Below are 16,385 nucleotides of genomic sequence, written 5' to 3'. Positions count from 1 at the left end.
GGTCACTGCTGCTTGCCAGGGTCACATCCTGAGCACATATATACTGCAATCCAAACTCCATATTGCTGCTGCCAGAGCTCTGTGAAGGGTGAAACCATTGCCACATCTGCAGGTTTTGTTTGTTAAAATACTGGCTGCTTCAGTGCTAGCTATGAAACAAACTTTTATATATCTTTGTTTCTTTTTAGATTTCCAGACTGATGATTTAAAAAAGAAACAAAACAGAAAAGTGAGCGGAACACAACTTCAAGTGGCATTATCAAGCTAGAATACAAAATACTATGAATAGTAATAATAATAATAATAATCTATAAGGGATCAATTTCAGGTCTGGATAACTTTTGCAATGTATAACTCTTTGTGCATTTATTTTTTTCTTTCCTTAAACGTCATGTCTGGAACTGGAAGAGGACTGGAGCAGGAGAGCTGTGGCAGCAGCGCATGAGAGATGGATTAGCTCTGGGTCCTTTCCATGAACAGGACTGGGAAAGCTTGGAGGGCAGCAGGGTCTGTTAGAATGGAACGGGGCCGGGGGGGGGGGCAGAAGGTAGATCAGGATCTGCTGGCCAGTGTTCCTGCTGCCTTGCCCCTTCTCCTCTCAGTCACCAGCGGTGATTCAGGGCATCAGGAAGCCAGGGTCAGAAACGCACCCCACTCCTAACTATAATCCTTTTCTCTTGTGGCATCATCTGGACCCAAAGCACCTGGTTGCTATTTGGCATAGGAGGGGATTTGGCAGTGGAGGCAATGCCACTGTCGTCCTTGTGCCAAATAGCTTTTAGGACTAAATAAATCCTTACACTGTGTAGCGCTTTTAGGTGTCCAAAATGCTTCACACATGTTGTCTAGCCATCTTTACAACAACCCTGTAAGTTAAGTCAGTATCATTATTTCCCATATCACAGTGGGAGGGGGACTGAAGATGGCCATCGGCCATCTTGTGAGTTCCTGGCAGAAGACAGGTTCAAGCCAGAGTCTTACTGGTTCATAGCTCAGTCTCTTAACCATTATGCTTCAGGTTGCAGTATTAAACTAACCAAAACAATCTTGGTTTTTTTGTTTGTTTCTTTGTTTTGCTGTTGTCTGGGCATACTCCTACACTGAGGACTAGAAACTTTTGTTATTGTTGCTGAAAATGTAAATTCTCAGAGCTTTTGATTTTTAAGAAGCTAAGGTCAGCAGCACAATATGAAACTGATATTGTCCAAAACGTTCCAGAATTTATGAAGACTCTGAGGACTTCCCCCCTTTCTCTCTCAAAAGAAATTGTGCTCCACAACGCCTCAGCTATCTCCCAACGAAGAAAGAGCTTGCCTTTTCAATTTGCTAAAGATGGAATTACAAATCAGCAAAGAAACTAAAACAAGCACAGCCTTTACAGAGATGGCTGGGCATTAAACGTGATTTCCTGCTTATTGTATCATCCATGTGTTTTCTTGTGGATACAGTGCAATCTAATGCGGGGACAATCTTGTCTAGTATTGGCAACAGGATGCATTTATAATGAATTGCAGCTGAATGCAGGGAAGCCTCATTATCATGGTGCAGAGCTGGCCAGCAAATTCCCTCTGAAAACAACCATGGAGCAAGATGATATTTGCAGGTGAATAATATGAAGACAAGCTTTTGAGAAACTATTGCCATGTTTAATGAAAATCAGTAAATGTGATGATCCTTAAAACTAGCTGCACTCAGCATTTATGTAGTGCTTGTTGTTGTTCAGTCGTTCAGTCGTGTCCGACTCTTCGTGACCCCATGGACCAGAGCATGCCAGGCACCCCTATCCTCCACTGCCTCCCACAGTTTGGCCAAACTCATGCCAGTCGCTTCGAGAACACTGTCCAACCATCTCATCCTCTGTTGTCCCCTTCTCCTTGTGCCCTCCATCTTTCCCAACATCAGGGTCTTTTCCAGGGAGTCTTCTCTTCTCATGAGGTGGATGTAGTGCTTTATAAAGTTCAAAATCCCTAAAATAGTACTTCCAATATTATTGTTCATTTAGTTACAGAATAGGGAGATAAGGGCTTGCCACGAAAGCACAGATGGTTGTCCCTCACTATGATGCCATTTCTGTTGGCAGGGAATTTTGTCCTTCCCCCCTCCCTTCACTTGAATGCTGTTTGATGGCCTTGGAAGTGGTAGGTGCTCCTTCACTGGAGGCATTCAGTTTTAACTGGATGGCCACTGGTCAGGTATGTAGCAGCTGCAGCCTCCATTATAGGTCCTGCCTAGAGACTGGAGCTGGAATTGGAGACCTTCCAGCTCTGAACATTCTACAACATTGCAATATTCCTCAAACTCATGTCTCTGCTACACCAAAAGGAAGATCTACATCTGTGTGAAGCATCAGATCCTCCTTGAACACATTTCAAAAGCTTTGTTATTTTACTTCATTGTCAAATGTTCATAAAACACCTTGGAATCTTTTGATATAACACAATGCACACATGCATTTCTGGTGTAAGCTTCTCATGTTTCTTCACAACCTGGGTGATCAAAGGCATCAAATGATATGATGCCATTGAGCAACAGGCTTCTTTCTGGTCCAGAGAACCCTTATAGTATTTATTTGGCACTCTTTCAGGGTCTGAAGTGTTGTTATCACCAATCTCAGTTCCCTGTCTTGATACTTCTGTGCTCAAACTGGCGCGCACATACACACACACACCCCACAAATTCACAAAAATATGAGATTTGCAGATGGAGGACGCCACCCCAAACAGCCCAATGTGGGCTGAGCTAAGTGGTGATGGAATGCTGACTATGATAAAATGGAAAAATGTGGGGAGGGTGGGAGATGGAATGGGGTGGCTGGGATCCTGGTTAGGGACACTCCAAATGGCAATATCTTGTTGCAGGTGCCACTTGTTTATTCAGATACTCTCCTTTGGTAGCAAGCTATAGGACGGAGGCTTCACATACTTTCTCAGAAATAGCATCCAGAAAGGTGAGAAGGATTGTGTCTGCAGGCTCCACCACTGTTAATGTGAAAAGAACTTACACAAATACATCTTTTGTGAGCATATCCCCCTCTGCATGCTAAGAGACTCTACCTTTTGCACTGTCTGATTACAAGTCCCACTACTAGCAGCCACAACAAGGGGTCCTACCAGCACAATGAGTTTCCCTCTTTCCTTTCCCCCAACTCTGAAATTGGCTCAAGGGTGAGGTAAGCCCCAGAACAGGTTGGGGGGGGGGAGGACAGAGGGGTCATTCTGGCAAGCTGAGAAGCTGATGAAAACCATTTGCACTGATGAAACCATTACTATAGCACTGTGCTGAATTCCTCACTTTATACATGCACCCCCCCCAACTTATGCGGGGGTTACGTCCCGGCCCCCTGCACTTTTAAGCAAAATCACATAAAGAGGGGAGCACCCTATAAACTCCGTTTCTGCTGTTCTCTCTTCAATCCATACCAAAAAATGGTGGAAGCTGGTGGACATGCAGGAAAGTAGCAGCTGTGGCTGCGCTACCCCGCACACCAGCTGTTAGGCAGCAAGGCTCAGCAGCCGAAACAAAGTCCTGCTGCACCTCGGGTATCTTCAGGTTTTCCTCCACCCTGACATCCTCTCCAGGCTCTGGGGAGGATGTCCTCACAAGCCAAGTGTATTCTCCAGCATTCTTCTGTTATTTCTGGGTATGAATTGAATTATTTATTTATTTCCCAGCACCACGTGTATACATGGTTGTGCACAAGTCGATCTCGCACAAGTAGGGGAAAGCCTGTATTATAATTATACTATGCAATGTGAATTTTGTTTGGTTATTATTTCTGACGCTAATGCAGTTGGCAAGGCTTTAATGGATCCAGTGCAAATCAAGGTGAAAAACGATGCATCAAGACTGGCAATCAAAAATAAATTTGTAACATGCTACCCCACTTAGCATTTCATGGAAATAAGGCAACCTTTTAGAAATAATGGAATTACTCTCAATTGCACCAGCAATTTAACCGCTGGAGAGAAACGTCAGTAATAAGTGCATTTTCCTGAGCTTTACGTATTGCTGTGTTTATGGGGCTTTACATATCAAGTTAGTCAGGAGAAATTGAATAAAAGCATCTCAGGTCTGGGAAATGAGGGAAGATTATGAAAAGCAGGTTTAATACAGCATCGGTTTTCTGATGTTTATGGCACATTTCATCATGTTGCCGGGGACACCCAATTACACCGTTAGCCGAGTAATCTCAAGTGGAGTGTACTTTGAAGAGTATTAATGCTGATTCTTTCCCCCATACCTTTCCCATTGTGTACCTATTTCTTCAGATGATATTATCCTTACCTTTATGGAAATTATCCATATCTGCTGGTTAATTCTAAGTTGTGAATTGCTCAGAACAAGTCTTCGTAACATCTCCCCGCTCTGCACTGCAGCTTGTTGGGCTAGCTGTGATTTTGGCAAAAATCTGTGACTTTCCATACCAGCAAAGGTCAGGTTCAATGCGTTGCTCCAGGGCCAACTGTTGCACCAATGATCAGTTCACTATTAGACAAGGCACTTTAGGGCACAAATTCTTAGATCATCATCATCATCATCATCATCATCATCATACCTCTTCCAAGGAAAAGTACTCCATGTACAGCTTCTGTGAGCTTGAGAGTTGGAACTGGATTTGTTCTGCATGGGACAGCTTTTTGGAGAGAGATCAATGAGGGATTTTTGTTTTTGTTTTTTTCTTTCAGAAAAAGGGGCAGTATTTACACTTGCAAAAACTGAAGTTATTAATGGGATATATAAAATATGAACATTTAAAATAGTTCAATTCCCTAACAGACTAAATTTGCATTTTCAGGAATGACTGTTCCCCATGTTAAATGGGGAGCGGCTTTTGTGTGGTCGCATGCAGCCCCCTTGGATCCCAGAGCGGCCCCTGCCAGTTCGGGCTGGCGTCGCCTTCCCCAGGCTGGATACCTGTGGTCTCCGCCTACCTCAGCCAGCGTCCAATCCTCCCTGAGGGAAGCGTTGCCAGGGGGATTGGCCAGGTAAGGGGAGGGACCACCCAGCCCACACAATAGAAGGCGTAGCTTACCTGGCAAACGGCAAATGGGCTCCAGAGCTTCTCCCACCCTCCACTCCTTCAATTAACTCTTAATTTTGCAGGTTAACCTCTTCTTACAGGTACGCAGGTGCTGCTATGTCAAGGCCGCTGTTGAAGGGCCAGAAAGGAATTTCCCTGCATTGGCAGGTTTCGCCTTTCCCGTAGCAAAACGTCACAACTTTGGCGGTTTCAGGCCTTGGGCAGAATCCTTTAGTCATCTTCCTAAATGGGGGAATAACTTTCTGGATAACCCTGAAATTTCCCAGATCCCCGGCTGGGGACTCCGCCTGTCCACGCAAACAGAGGGGCAAACCTAGATATGCCATTCATTACTCATGCTGCTACCCCTTCCATTGCTGGGTGGTGGTGGAGGAAGTTTTCCAACTGAAGTCATGATAGAGACAAAGAGTTAAAGCCCTTTTTCCATGCCACATTTCCAGTTCAGCACCCTTCCCCTGTACCTGCCATTTCCTCCCTAAAAACCCCAACATCATTCATGCAAGCCCTAGCAATGTAAATCGCCTTTGGTCCTGACTTGAGGAATTCCTTGGGTCAGAAAATACCACCCAGCTTCTTTTCTTTTGAGCCCTAGGAGACTCTCCTAATCTTTAGTCAAAAAAGGCGAAAAAATTATCCTGATGAACAACTTGCAAACCATTTCCCCTCACATTTTATTATTATTATCGGAATATGAAAACAGGCAATTTTACATAAAGTTAAGACAGACACAACTTGGGTACATAGCATCATGCTGTGGCCTGTTTCAAATGAATACAATCGTATTTCTTTTTAAACTATCAGAATAAATAAATACTATACATGTTTGCATTGCCAGATAGTGAATCCTACAGCACAAAACTGTTACATTACAGCTTAATTTCTTTATTTATCTTTACAGAAAATTATATGGTACATAGCTTTGATGTCCCCCCCCCCTTAAAATGCTTTGTTCCTTATTCAGATATTGCCAACATGCATATTTGTGGCTGGGAACTCATTGGTCAGTAACATGAAACAACTTCACAAAGCAGATGCTAAAATCTTTCCACATCTCCACCCACCAAGACACATCTAAATTGGCTGTTCTTTCTCCTCATTAGCTATCAAGAGTTTCAAAAGCCAGAGACGACCATTTAAATTCAATACTAGGTGCATAGTTTAGGAAATATATCTCCTTATTAAGTCAGGGCAGGTCTTTAGAAGGAATTTCACCCTCAACCTTTGTAGCCCAGGATGCTTGTTAACAATGCCCATCCTTTTGTCCCATTATCCACACGGAAAGCAGATAATCGTAGGCAAGTGAGAGCACAACTAGGGTTGTTGAGCTTTTTTTAGGAAGACCCCAAAGTTATTCAGCTTTTTTTTTTTAAAAAAAGAAAAACACCCAAAATGTGATTCTTTGATTGACTTGGCTAAGATCCAGGGCAAGTCAGTTCGGAAATTCCCCCTAGACGTCAATTCCACCTTTGAAATCCCAGTAATGTCTGCGAAAATCCAGGTGTATGGCAGCCCTAAGCCTACTTCCATGCTTGTTTACTTAAAAGCAAGTCCCACTGTGTTCAATGTGTGTTTAGGATTGCAGCCTCAGTCAGCCTTCACCAACCTGGTGCCCTCCCCAAGTATTAGCTGGGACTTGTGTGCATTACAGTCCTAAACATCTAGAGGGAAACATGTTGGTGAAAGCTGGTTTAACTTCCTACTATTCCACTGGCTGATTTAGAAAGCCCCAAGGGATCTCTCGTGCTGTTCTCTTTTCTTTTGTTTGGTACCCAAATTAGTGTTTAGTGATTCTATCAATCAGCTTGAGTCATAATGAAATCTTTACTCCCAGGAAAGATAGCCAATAGCCGACAGCTGACTCGCTCTCCACAGAGAATAACTCTTCTTCAGTTGCTATTAGAAAAAGATGATCAATATCTTGCCAGGGAGGAAGCTTCCAGCCTTCCTTTCTCCCCAACATCTAGCTTTCTGTCGACATAGGCTGTTTTGTGGGTGTGCACATAAGACCATTCAGTCATGTGATCCCTCCACCTGCAATGTGAAATCATATAGTACAAAAAACCCTAATCTCATCTGCTGTTGGTATGGACAAATGCAGGCCTCAGCATCATTAAATTTAATGAAATTTACAGTGTGGTGATCCTATGCATGTCTTCTCAGAAATAAGTCTCATTGAATTGTGGCAGCAGAGACTTTCACCCCCTCCCCCAATCAGAAAGGCCTCTGACCATAGATCCCGCTCTATGGCTTTAGAGAGGCAGCTCTGTAGAATCCTGCGGAGTCTCAGCCACCCTAAAGTTTCAGTCCTATACCCACTTCCCTGGGATTAGGCCCAATTGAAATTAATGGGAATCCTTCTGAGTAGACAAGTATAGCATGGGTCCCCAACTTTTTGGTGGCCAGGGACACTTTTGGCAATCTAAGAATCTGTTAAAAGACCTACAGACCCACAAAACAAAACTAACATTTTAAAAATGCAGGGCCATCCCAACAAGAAACTCACTCTCAGCAAAAATGCAAAAAAGTTTTTTTTCTTTTTCTAAAATGGGGGGAGCAGAAAGCATTGGTGGGCAGACTTGGAGGATGTCTGAGAGCATTATGGTGCCCACAGCTGCCACACTGGGCACCCCAGATGTATAGATTTCACTGTAAATAATTTTGCAGTATTCTCTTGAAGCACAATCTTTGTTTTTAAAGATCAATATCCTACAATTTTGTGCAAAATACAATAGGTAAATCATAAACCTCGCTTGTGTTTTCTTGTGATATGTTTTATGACACTTTGGAGTAGGAAATACCGGACAATATGGCACTCATAGCGGGTGGGACGTTAAACTCATTTTAGAACAATCTTGTGAGTTCATGCAGATTTTACAGAATAAATATTTCAAGGTCAAGGTGAAGGGATTTGAGACAATGCGAGCGAGAAGAATGAGCATATAAATAAATTCACATGTACATTCCTTTCTTGGTTTATAGCTAAACCAGCTGTAGAGTTTGGGCCTTTTTACAAGAAATTAGTACGTTCATTGCAGTATTTATAAGGGGTGTATGTGTGTGCAGATAATGAACTGTCCTCATGGAAATGTGGGGACACTTCCATTTATTTACCCTCGAAAGGAATGAAACAGAAAAAAGGCTATGTTTGTTTCGTTTCCGAGACAAGTCATTCTCATCTAGGAATGTTAATACTTTCTTTTTAAGTTATTTGACTGTATTGTGAACTTCCTATACGCACATATGAAAATTCCCCCCCCCCCCCCAGAATGTGGATACTGTGGTGGAAATTGGATCAGATTACTATTGGGAGAAAGAGAGCCAGATGAGAGGGAAACGGGGCTACTTTTTCCATTTTACTCTACACTCTAGAAACAAGTTGAAACACAATCTAGATCTGGAACACAGAACCCGTGGCTCTCTAGATGCTGTTGGACTCCAAATCCCATCAGTCCCTGCCAACATGGCCAGTGGTCATGGATGGTGGAAGTTTTAGTCCAGCAGCTTTAAGCGGCAAAACAGGATGCACTGCTCCTAGTCAACACTGACATCTCTGAAATTGAGTGAGAGTAGATTTTCAAGCTCCCTGACAATTGCTTTTTATTTATTTTTATTTTATTTATTACATTTGTATACCACCCTGCATCCGTAATTGTTAATTTAGGTTGCAAGCCTAAGCATACTTACAAAGGAGTAAGCCTCATTTAAAGCAATGTCGAAACAAAAAACAAAAAAAAAAAATCCTTCCAGTAGCACCTTAAAGACCAACTAAGTTTGTTCTTGGTATGAGCTTTCGTGTGCATGCACACCTTAGTTGGTTTTATTTTATTTATTTTTTTGTTTTGACTACGGCAGACCAACATGGCTACCTACCTGTAATTAAAGCAACGTGATTTACTTCCTAGAGAACATGCATAAGACTTCACCGTTAATTACTTCTACTAAGCTTTTTAAGAAACATACTTCTGGGTGGTTGTTGTTGTTTTTAAAAAAAGGTTCTGCTTTTCTGTCCTCATTTGTTTAAATAAGGCTGCTATCTCAAAGTTTAAATAAGGTATGAGGTCTAAACTACAATATCTTGAAATAAGGGACGTGCTTTTTAAAATCAGGAGCACCCAGTAAGAGCAAAGATTCCAGTTTTGGGAGACCAGACTCATAACATTACAGCTACAATCGATGCTTCACCCATCTTGAAAGGCATTCCTATCTGTCTTCAGAACCCAGTAATAGTAATGAATGGCAGGAATAAGATTTTGATTTTCCAAAACCAAAAGTGATGGTCTGTCTGTGCACATAAGCACCTCTCCATTCAGCTTTGTATAGAAATGTTAAGGCGGTCAGATATGATCCTAGATGAGCTTCAGTTACTCTGTATAATGTATCCCCACTATTCAGCCATTGGCACTAGAATAACTTTTTTAAAAAAATAAAATTTTTTATAATTAAGTTTAGCAAAGACCTTTCCTCTGGAATTGTGTTGTGCATTGTTAGGGAGAAAAGTTAGTGCAAAAAGTCAGATTTGAAAGTTTTATTCAGTGATACAATATTCTTTGTGAAATACCTTTGTATATATCATCAGCTTTTTAAAAAGTGAGCTTGGGGTCTTTATTGATCTTTGTATCTCTTGGGTGTGCTTGTTGTTTAACTAGTTCTCTTAAGTACTATATTTTTTTTAGGTGTAGAGAGATACTGACTTAAAAAGAAAAACGGCCAGGAGACAAATACACATGGTTACTGAAAGGACCTGTCTGTGGTTCTTGGTTTTGTAGAACAGAAAGCTGAATTCTAAAATTAACAGGCTGGAAGTTGATCAGTTGAAGGACATAGGAAGCTGCCTCATTGCAAGTCAGACCATTGGTCTTTTTAGTTTTGTATTATCAACCTTAGTGGATGGTGGAGTGGGGTGGGGTGGGGTGGTACTTGTTTGACCTGTGGTTGCTCACCTTGCTGCTCCATGCCACAACAGAGGTTGTGGCAAAGTCAGCATGGCACAAATGCACTGCCTGATTGATTCTGCTGGTACCTTTGCAGGTGAGTGGCAGTGCCCCACACCACTCTCTGCTACTGATTGTCAACACTGACTGGCAACACTGACAGAGGTCTTTCCCATGGATGGAGCCTGGGACCATTTGCATGCAAAGCTCTACCACTGAGCTACAGCTCTTCCCTAATAAGTTACGTTGACCCTGATCTACAGCTAGATCCTGACCTTATTCTGCGTAACTAAGTGGCTGGGTTTTGTGTAAAGGTAAAGCAGATCATGGATCTCAGTAATGCATTTTGATTAATTTGTTTTCTGCTTTTGAAGACCTCAGTCCTCCTCAAGTTTTTCATCTGAAGCCAGAAATAATTTGGCATGGGGGTCATTTTTTAATTACTTTGCTAAATCTTTCTTTAACCCTTCACTCTGTTTAGCAAAGATTTGCAATGTGCAACTGATTTTTTTTTTAAAAAAAAACACAGTGGAAGATGGCACAGTCACACATTTTAATTGCTCTCCATTGTCCAAATTAGTATCAAAGTTTACACGCAGACAAACTAAAATATTGTAATGGCACAGTCAGTGTGTACAGTTCAGCAGGCAGAAAAAGTCTCTTCATCCAAAAAATTCTAATGTGTTCATGCCTCTCGTTTCATTTGAAGAACTCATCTAGAAATTGGATACTTTCCTACTGGAAGTGCTTTAACCAGGACAAAGTTGCAACCTTCACCTGATATTAATAAAATAGGGCAATTTCAAAGGCCTAGAGGAGAACATGGCATTGGGGGCTCAGAACAGCTTTAAGTTAAACCACATCTGGATCAGCTGGCTTTTTGTATTATTATTATTATTATTATTATTATTATTATTATTATTATTATTAAGTTGATTCTATCTACTATCTAAGTATAAATGTAAAAGAAAAGGGAAGGGAGGTGCTTCACAATTCTGCATAAGGCAACACTGACGTTAACACACAAGTGAAGGAACATTTTCAACATCATATAAACTATGTACAGTATGAAGCTCCCCAGTTCCGCAAAGAAACAAAGAATCACATTTATCGTAGAGCCATCTAAAGCATCTTTCTGAATATTACATAGTTCGACTCACAGTTCTGAAGACAAGTTCACATTTTTTTTAAAGACATCTTTCCTTCCTCTGGGTTGTTATGATTATTTTTTAAATGGGCCAGTGGAAATAGGCAGTAGCAACGTCTGACGTGGAAACCAGAGGTATAGGAGACTTGGGTCAACATTTCCCCCAGAACTGGTAGGAGCAACGTGACGTGGGACAGAGCCAAGAGTTGTGCCGTGTGTTAAAGACAAACCCATTCAGTGGCAAATACATGGTGCTCTTCCTTAGTTGTTAGTTGGGTTCTTGCCATTTCCCACCCCCCTGCCTGGCTCTCAGTTTGGTAAAGTATCCAGGCCCAGAGAGGCAGCATGTTGCTTTGCTCGCAGCCGAAGGTTCTCAATACTCGTCGTTTTACTGTTCAGGCTTGGAAGAGAGGACGAAGCCTGCATGATAGGAGAGGACCACACCTGCTGGGCGTGGGAGAGCGACTGGTAATAAGACTGGCAGTGCAGGGAGCTTAGGGGTGCCATGTTGACATTCATGCCCAAATAAGGCATGGTGGAAGGGCTCCCCATTTCGAAGGAGGAGTAATGGACCAAGTTGTTTGTGGCTGCCATGTGCTGGCGGAACTGCTCTTGCAGGCGGAAGAGGCTGAGGGGCGAGGAGGAATAGGAGTGTGTCTGAGACATGCTGCTACTGGAAGATGGCGTGGCCGTGGCATTGATGGGGGAATCTGCATTGTTAAGCACAGCAGAAGAAAGTCAGTAAAAAATTATCAGCAGCACAGAGTACAAACCTGAAAAGAATGGTTTCTCTTGATGTTCAAAACATATTATATCCCGCTTGCTACAATGCAGGGCAGCTTTGGAAGATACAGAATGGTGTGTGTGTGTGTGTGTGTGTGTGTGTGTGTGTGTGTGTGTGTGTATAAGAGTGCAAGGAATGTGAATGCTGGGAAAGAAGCACCAATCGCTTGCCTTGCCTTTCCCACCAAGAGTTGGAAAAGGACTCCTTTGCCCCATTTCCTACATATGCACATTTACACCCTGTTCAAATGGGGGCATGAATGTCCAGGGACTGGCAAGCAAAGAGATTGGGTTGAAAAGATCTGAAGACAAATTGTAGGAAAGGAACATTTTGTTTGATCTTGGACCAAAGATAGGGAGCCTGTGGTCCTCTACATGCTTTTGGACTACAACTCCCATCATCCTTGGTCATGCTGCCTGGAGATGATGAGGGTCAGAGTCCAACAACATCTGGAGGGCCACATGTTCCCCACCCCTGCCCTAGTATACGTGAAGGAGCATCACCACCCCCCATCGTTCTGCCTGGACACTGAGGTCCAGCTCTGAGGGCCTTCTGGCAGTTCTCTCACTGTGAGATGTGAGGTTACAGGGAACCAGGCAGAGGGCCTTCTCGGTGGTGGCACCCGCCCTGTGGAACGCCCTCCCATCAGATGTCAAGGACATAAACAACTATCTGACTTTTAGAAGACATTTGAAGGCAGCCCTGTTTAGGGAAGTTTTATTCTGTTTTTAATCTGTTGGCACCCACCCAGAGTGGCTGGGGAAACCCAGCTGGATGGGCGGGGGTATAAATAATAAATTTATTATTATTATTATTAGACTTTCAGACTTTGTCTGGATCAACACAACCACGGCTTATCACATGGCACCTGAGAGTAGCATCCCACCATGTAGCTCCCTGCCATCACCACTCCCCTTGCACAGATTACCATGAGCAGCAGATAGATGGTAACACTAGGTTAATAATGCAGTCAACTTTGCACAGTGCATGCATTATGCAGTAAGCTTTTAAGTAGCAATTGTCTGATCTGCCTGGATTGAACATACTCGAGGATAAACGGCTTGTGTGATGTTTTTTTTTTTTTTTTAACCCTACCTAGTCACTGCAATCAGAAGCTGCCTATGAATCCCTAATGAATTGTATTCACCATGGGGATGAAGTCTACAGCTGAGCATGGTGTGTCATATCAGATGTAGAAAAGGTGGCTCAACACTGTAGGTATGTATGTATTTATAAATAAGTGTCTGTATACTGCTAAATCAAGAAAAAGATCTTCTCAAAGCGATGTACATAAAATCAACATGCAGTCAAAAGAAATAAAACACAAAAAGCAAAGATCCAAAGAACACAGCAATGTAAACTTGTATAAATAAATAAAAAAGTTTTAAGCTGGCACCTAAAGCTAAACACAGATCGTGCCTAATATTCAGAGGCAATAAACTCCACAGTCTGGGTGCTTGTATGCCAAGTGCCATTTTAGCAACACTTCTCTAGCATATTTCAGTGTCTGGGCAGGAATGTATGGAGGAAGGCTGCCCTTTAGTTAGGCTGGTCCTAAGTTGTTTAGTGCTTTTTGCACTAAGAGTAACACCTTGAATTTGACCAGGAGGCATATCGGCAGCCAGTGTGATTGTAAAGCACTTTGAAGAAATAGCGCAAATGGGAAACAGAAATATGCTTTGCCACAAAGTCCTTAATGTTATGTGTGAAACTGGGTCAGTGTCATGATGACTACATCCAGGATCAGAGGCAGTATGTTTCTGAATAGCAGCTGCTGGGGAACAGCAGCGAAAGAGGCCTGATGCACTCATGTCCTGCTTTGTGGCTTCTCATTGGTATCTGGCTGGTGACTGGGGCAAGCAAGATCCTGACTAGATACGCCTTTGGTTTGATCCAATAGGGCTCTTCATGTGTCCTTATGTTTAAAATGTAGAACTGTGATTCACATATTTGGGATCGACCAAATCTTAACTTAATTCTTAAACAATCTTCCCTACATGAGTTTCAGAAAACGTGTTGTGGAAAACGTATGGAATTGTAACCATGTAAGGTCTTAGCCCAGGGCTAGCTAACATGGGGCTCTGCAGGTTTGTTGGACTACAATTCCCATCATCCCTGGCCAACACCTGCAACAAATCTGTGTTTTATTTTGTTTTTGTTTTAAAATTTTATTTTATGGTTTCGTACTGTTTTTATTCTGAATTACATATGAGGGCACCATAACCCTTAGGTTCCTGTGCACAACCTGCCTTTTGTGATGTGTATGTTTTCTTTGCACATTAAGTGACTGGAATGTAAGTGTTAGCTTGATCCTTTAAAAGAGAGGGAGCCAACGTGGTTCCCCTCGAATGCTGTGAAGTACAGCTCCTGTTATCCATGATCTTTGACCCTACTGGCTGGGGGCTGATGGGAGATGTAGTTCACAGAAGCTAGAGAGTACCACATTGGCTACCCTTGCCTTACTGAGATTATCTGGTGGGCAAGAGAAAAGTCTTTGTTTCTGAACCCATCCTTAAGCTCTGCTGACATCAAAACTCTTCCCACAAAGGAGAATGTTGCTTTCCTTCCTCACCTGCTTTTGGGCTTGCTCTCTTGCTGCTCAGTGCCTTGTTTTCAGCTCCGGGGCTCTTTTCCGCTTTGTTCTCCTCCAGCGAGATCTTGAATTCTTCCTCTCTGTCTGTCTGGTCCTCAGCTGCCGACTCGCTGGCTGATTGCTCAGAGAGAGTCAGGTTGAGCTCTGCGTTGACTTCACTGGGCAGGCTCATGGATTTGTCTGCATCAGGAGTCGGAGTCTGCGTTTCTAAGACGGGAGTGTCTGCTTTGCCCTCACTGTGGTTGGCTTCAGAGTCCTTCTGCTTCTGCAGCTGCTCCTTTTGCAGGCTGCGCTGCTTCTTTCGGAACTTGGCTCGCCTGTTTTTAAACCAAACCTTGGTTTGGAAGAGAAGGAGAGGGACCGGAAAATTGGTTAAAATTAGACCAGTGTAATTTAACAGTGTTATTTAGTCTGTATCCTCTCTCCATGGTATTTCCTGTTTTGTTCCCTACCTGACATTGCACTTGGTGAGCAATCTTTGTTCACTTGGGAGATCATATTTGCTATTCTAGGGACTGCCTTAGATAGCTTTGGTTTTTTCTCCCTATTTATAATTCCCAACCAGACCTTTTAATCCTTGACTGTGCTTTCTAATTCACAACTATATTTGTTAATTGTATTTTTCTGACTGTACTCTCCTATGGGAGCACACACACACGCACACACACAAAATTTTAATTATCTTTTAATAAATCTTGGTTACTTGCTATGGTCTAACTTTGTTAAGCAGAGGCTCAAGGAGCCAACTCTTCCTTCTTTTGAATCTCAGTGGTGCCTTTTAAGGTCTGGGAATCTACTGGCACAGACTGGTTGGGCTTAAGGAGTGTTGACAGTGCAATACTTTTCAGGGTTTGGATTCTGGTCATTAGACACCATCTTTCTTTCTTTTTAACGTATTTTTTATTAAACATTTACAAAAGTATATGCAATGTCTCTTTTCCCCCAAAATAAAATTAAAATTAAAAAATTAAAAAATCCTTCCAGTAGCACCTTAGAGACCAACTAAGTTTGTTCTTGGTATGAGCTTTCGTGTGGATGCACACTTCTTCAGATACTTTTTTTCAAATTACATTTTCTACAGATCAGTTTCATTTCTTGAGACATTAGTGTTACATTAGGAAGAAAAGGGGAAAAGAGGTGGAGGGGGCCATGGCAAATGTGGGTGGAGTCAGGTGGCGATGTTTCTATTTTACTTAATGTATGTGTGGGGTTTTGTGTCAGTGTCGCTTGTGCAGGTTCTCTTTACTATTTGTTTGTGTTTTTTTTGGTGGTGAGAGAGGTTGGGGTTGGCTAGGGTATGGTTGTTTGTTTGTGATTGGCTATGGTGAACTTTGTTTTCATGTATGAATGGTGTGTGTGTGTGTGTGTGTGTTTGTATCAGGTTAGCCATATTGATTTGTATGCTGTTGGTGAATTCTTGTCGTTGTCTTGTTGGGCTGTGTATGTATGTGATAAAGGAGAGCCATACCCGGGTGAAGGTGTCTTCTTCCATTTGTCCCCGTGTCAGTTTCAGTTTATTGGTTAGTTTTTCTAATAAGGCTGTTTCCCATACTATTTGGTACCATTGGTTCATGAGTCATTAGACACCATCTGAACAAGAGCTGTTTCCTGGGGTTTGGGAACCCATGACATACAGTTCCTTAGAACAGCTTTTGCCAATCTGGTTTCCTCCAGATGCTTCAGAATACAATGCTCATCAGCCATGGGTATAGCCCCCCCCAAACCAATACAAATCAATAAAAATACATAGCAAACTGAGGTTCTGCCCCCTAACAAAAATCCTGGCTATGCCCATACAGCATCAGCTCCAGCCAGCACAGTTGTGCTAGCTGGGCCTGATGGGAGCTGTGGTCCAATCCATTTGAAAGGCACCAGATTAGTGGAGACTT

At 42.5% G+C, this 16,385-nt stretch overlaps 1 protein-coding gene across 2 annotated transcripts in view; it reads right to left on the bottom strand.

Moving 5' to 3' along the window:
• Positions 1-11,386: 11,386 nt before the first annotated feature.
• The window catches only part of DMBX1 (diencephalon/mesencephalon homeobox 1), a 32,151-nt gene continuing 27,152 nt past the window's right edge, over positions 11,387-16,385 (bottom strand). For both annotated transcript variants that reach the window (XM_033152227.1, XM_033152228.1), the window contains exons 4-5: positions 14,476-14,830; positions 11,387-11,829 (exon numbers count right to left, since the gene is read on the bottom strand). In XM_033152227.1, the coding sequence (XP_033008118.1) occupies positions 11,429-11,829; positions 14,476-14,830 (756 nt within the window). In that variant the 3' untranslated portion in view covers positions 11,387-11,428. The remainder of the gene's footprint in view (positions 11,830-14,475; positions 14,831-16,385) is intronic.

Source organism: Lacerta agilis, chromosome 6, assembly GCF_009819535.1.
Source record: "Lacerta agilis isolate rLacAgi1 chromosome 6, rLacAgi1.pri, whole genome shotgun sequence".
NCBI lineage: Eukaryota > Metazoa > Chordata > Lepidosauria > Squamata > Lacertidae > Lacerta > Lacerta agilis.
Note: the sequence above shows the minus strand (reverse complement) of the source record. Positions and strands in the feature narration are given on the sequence as shown.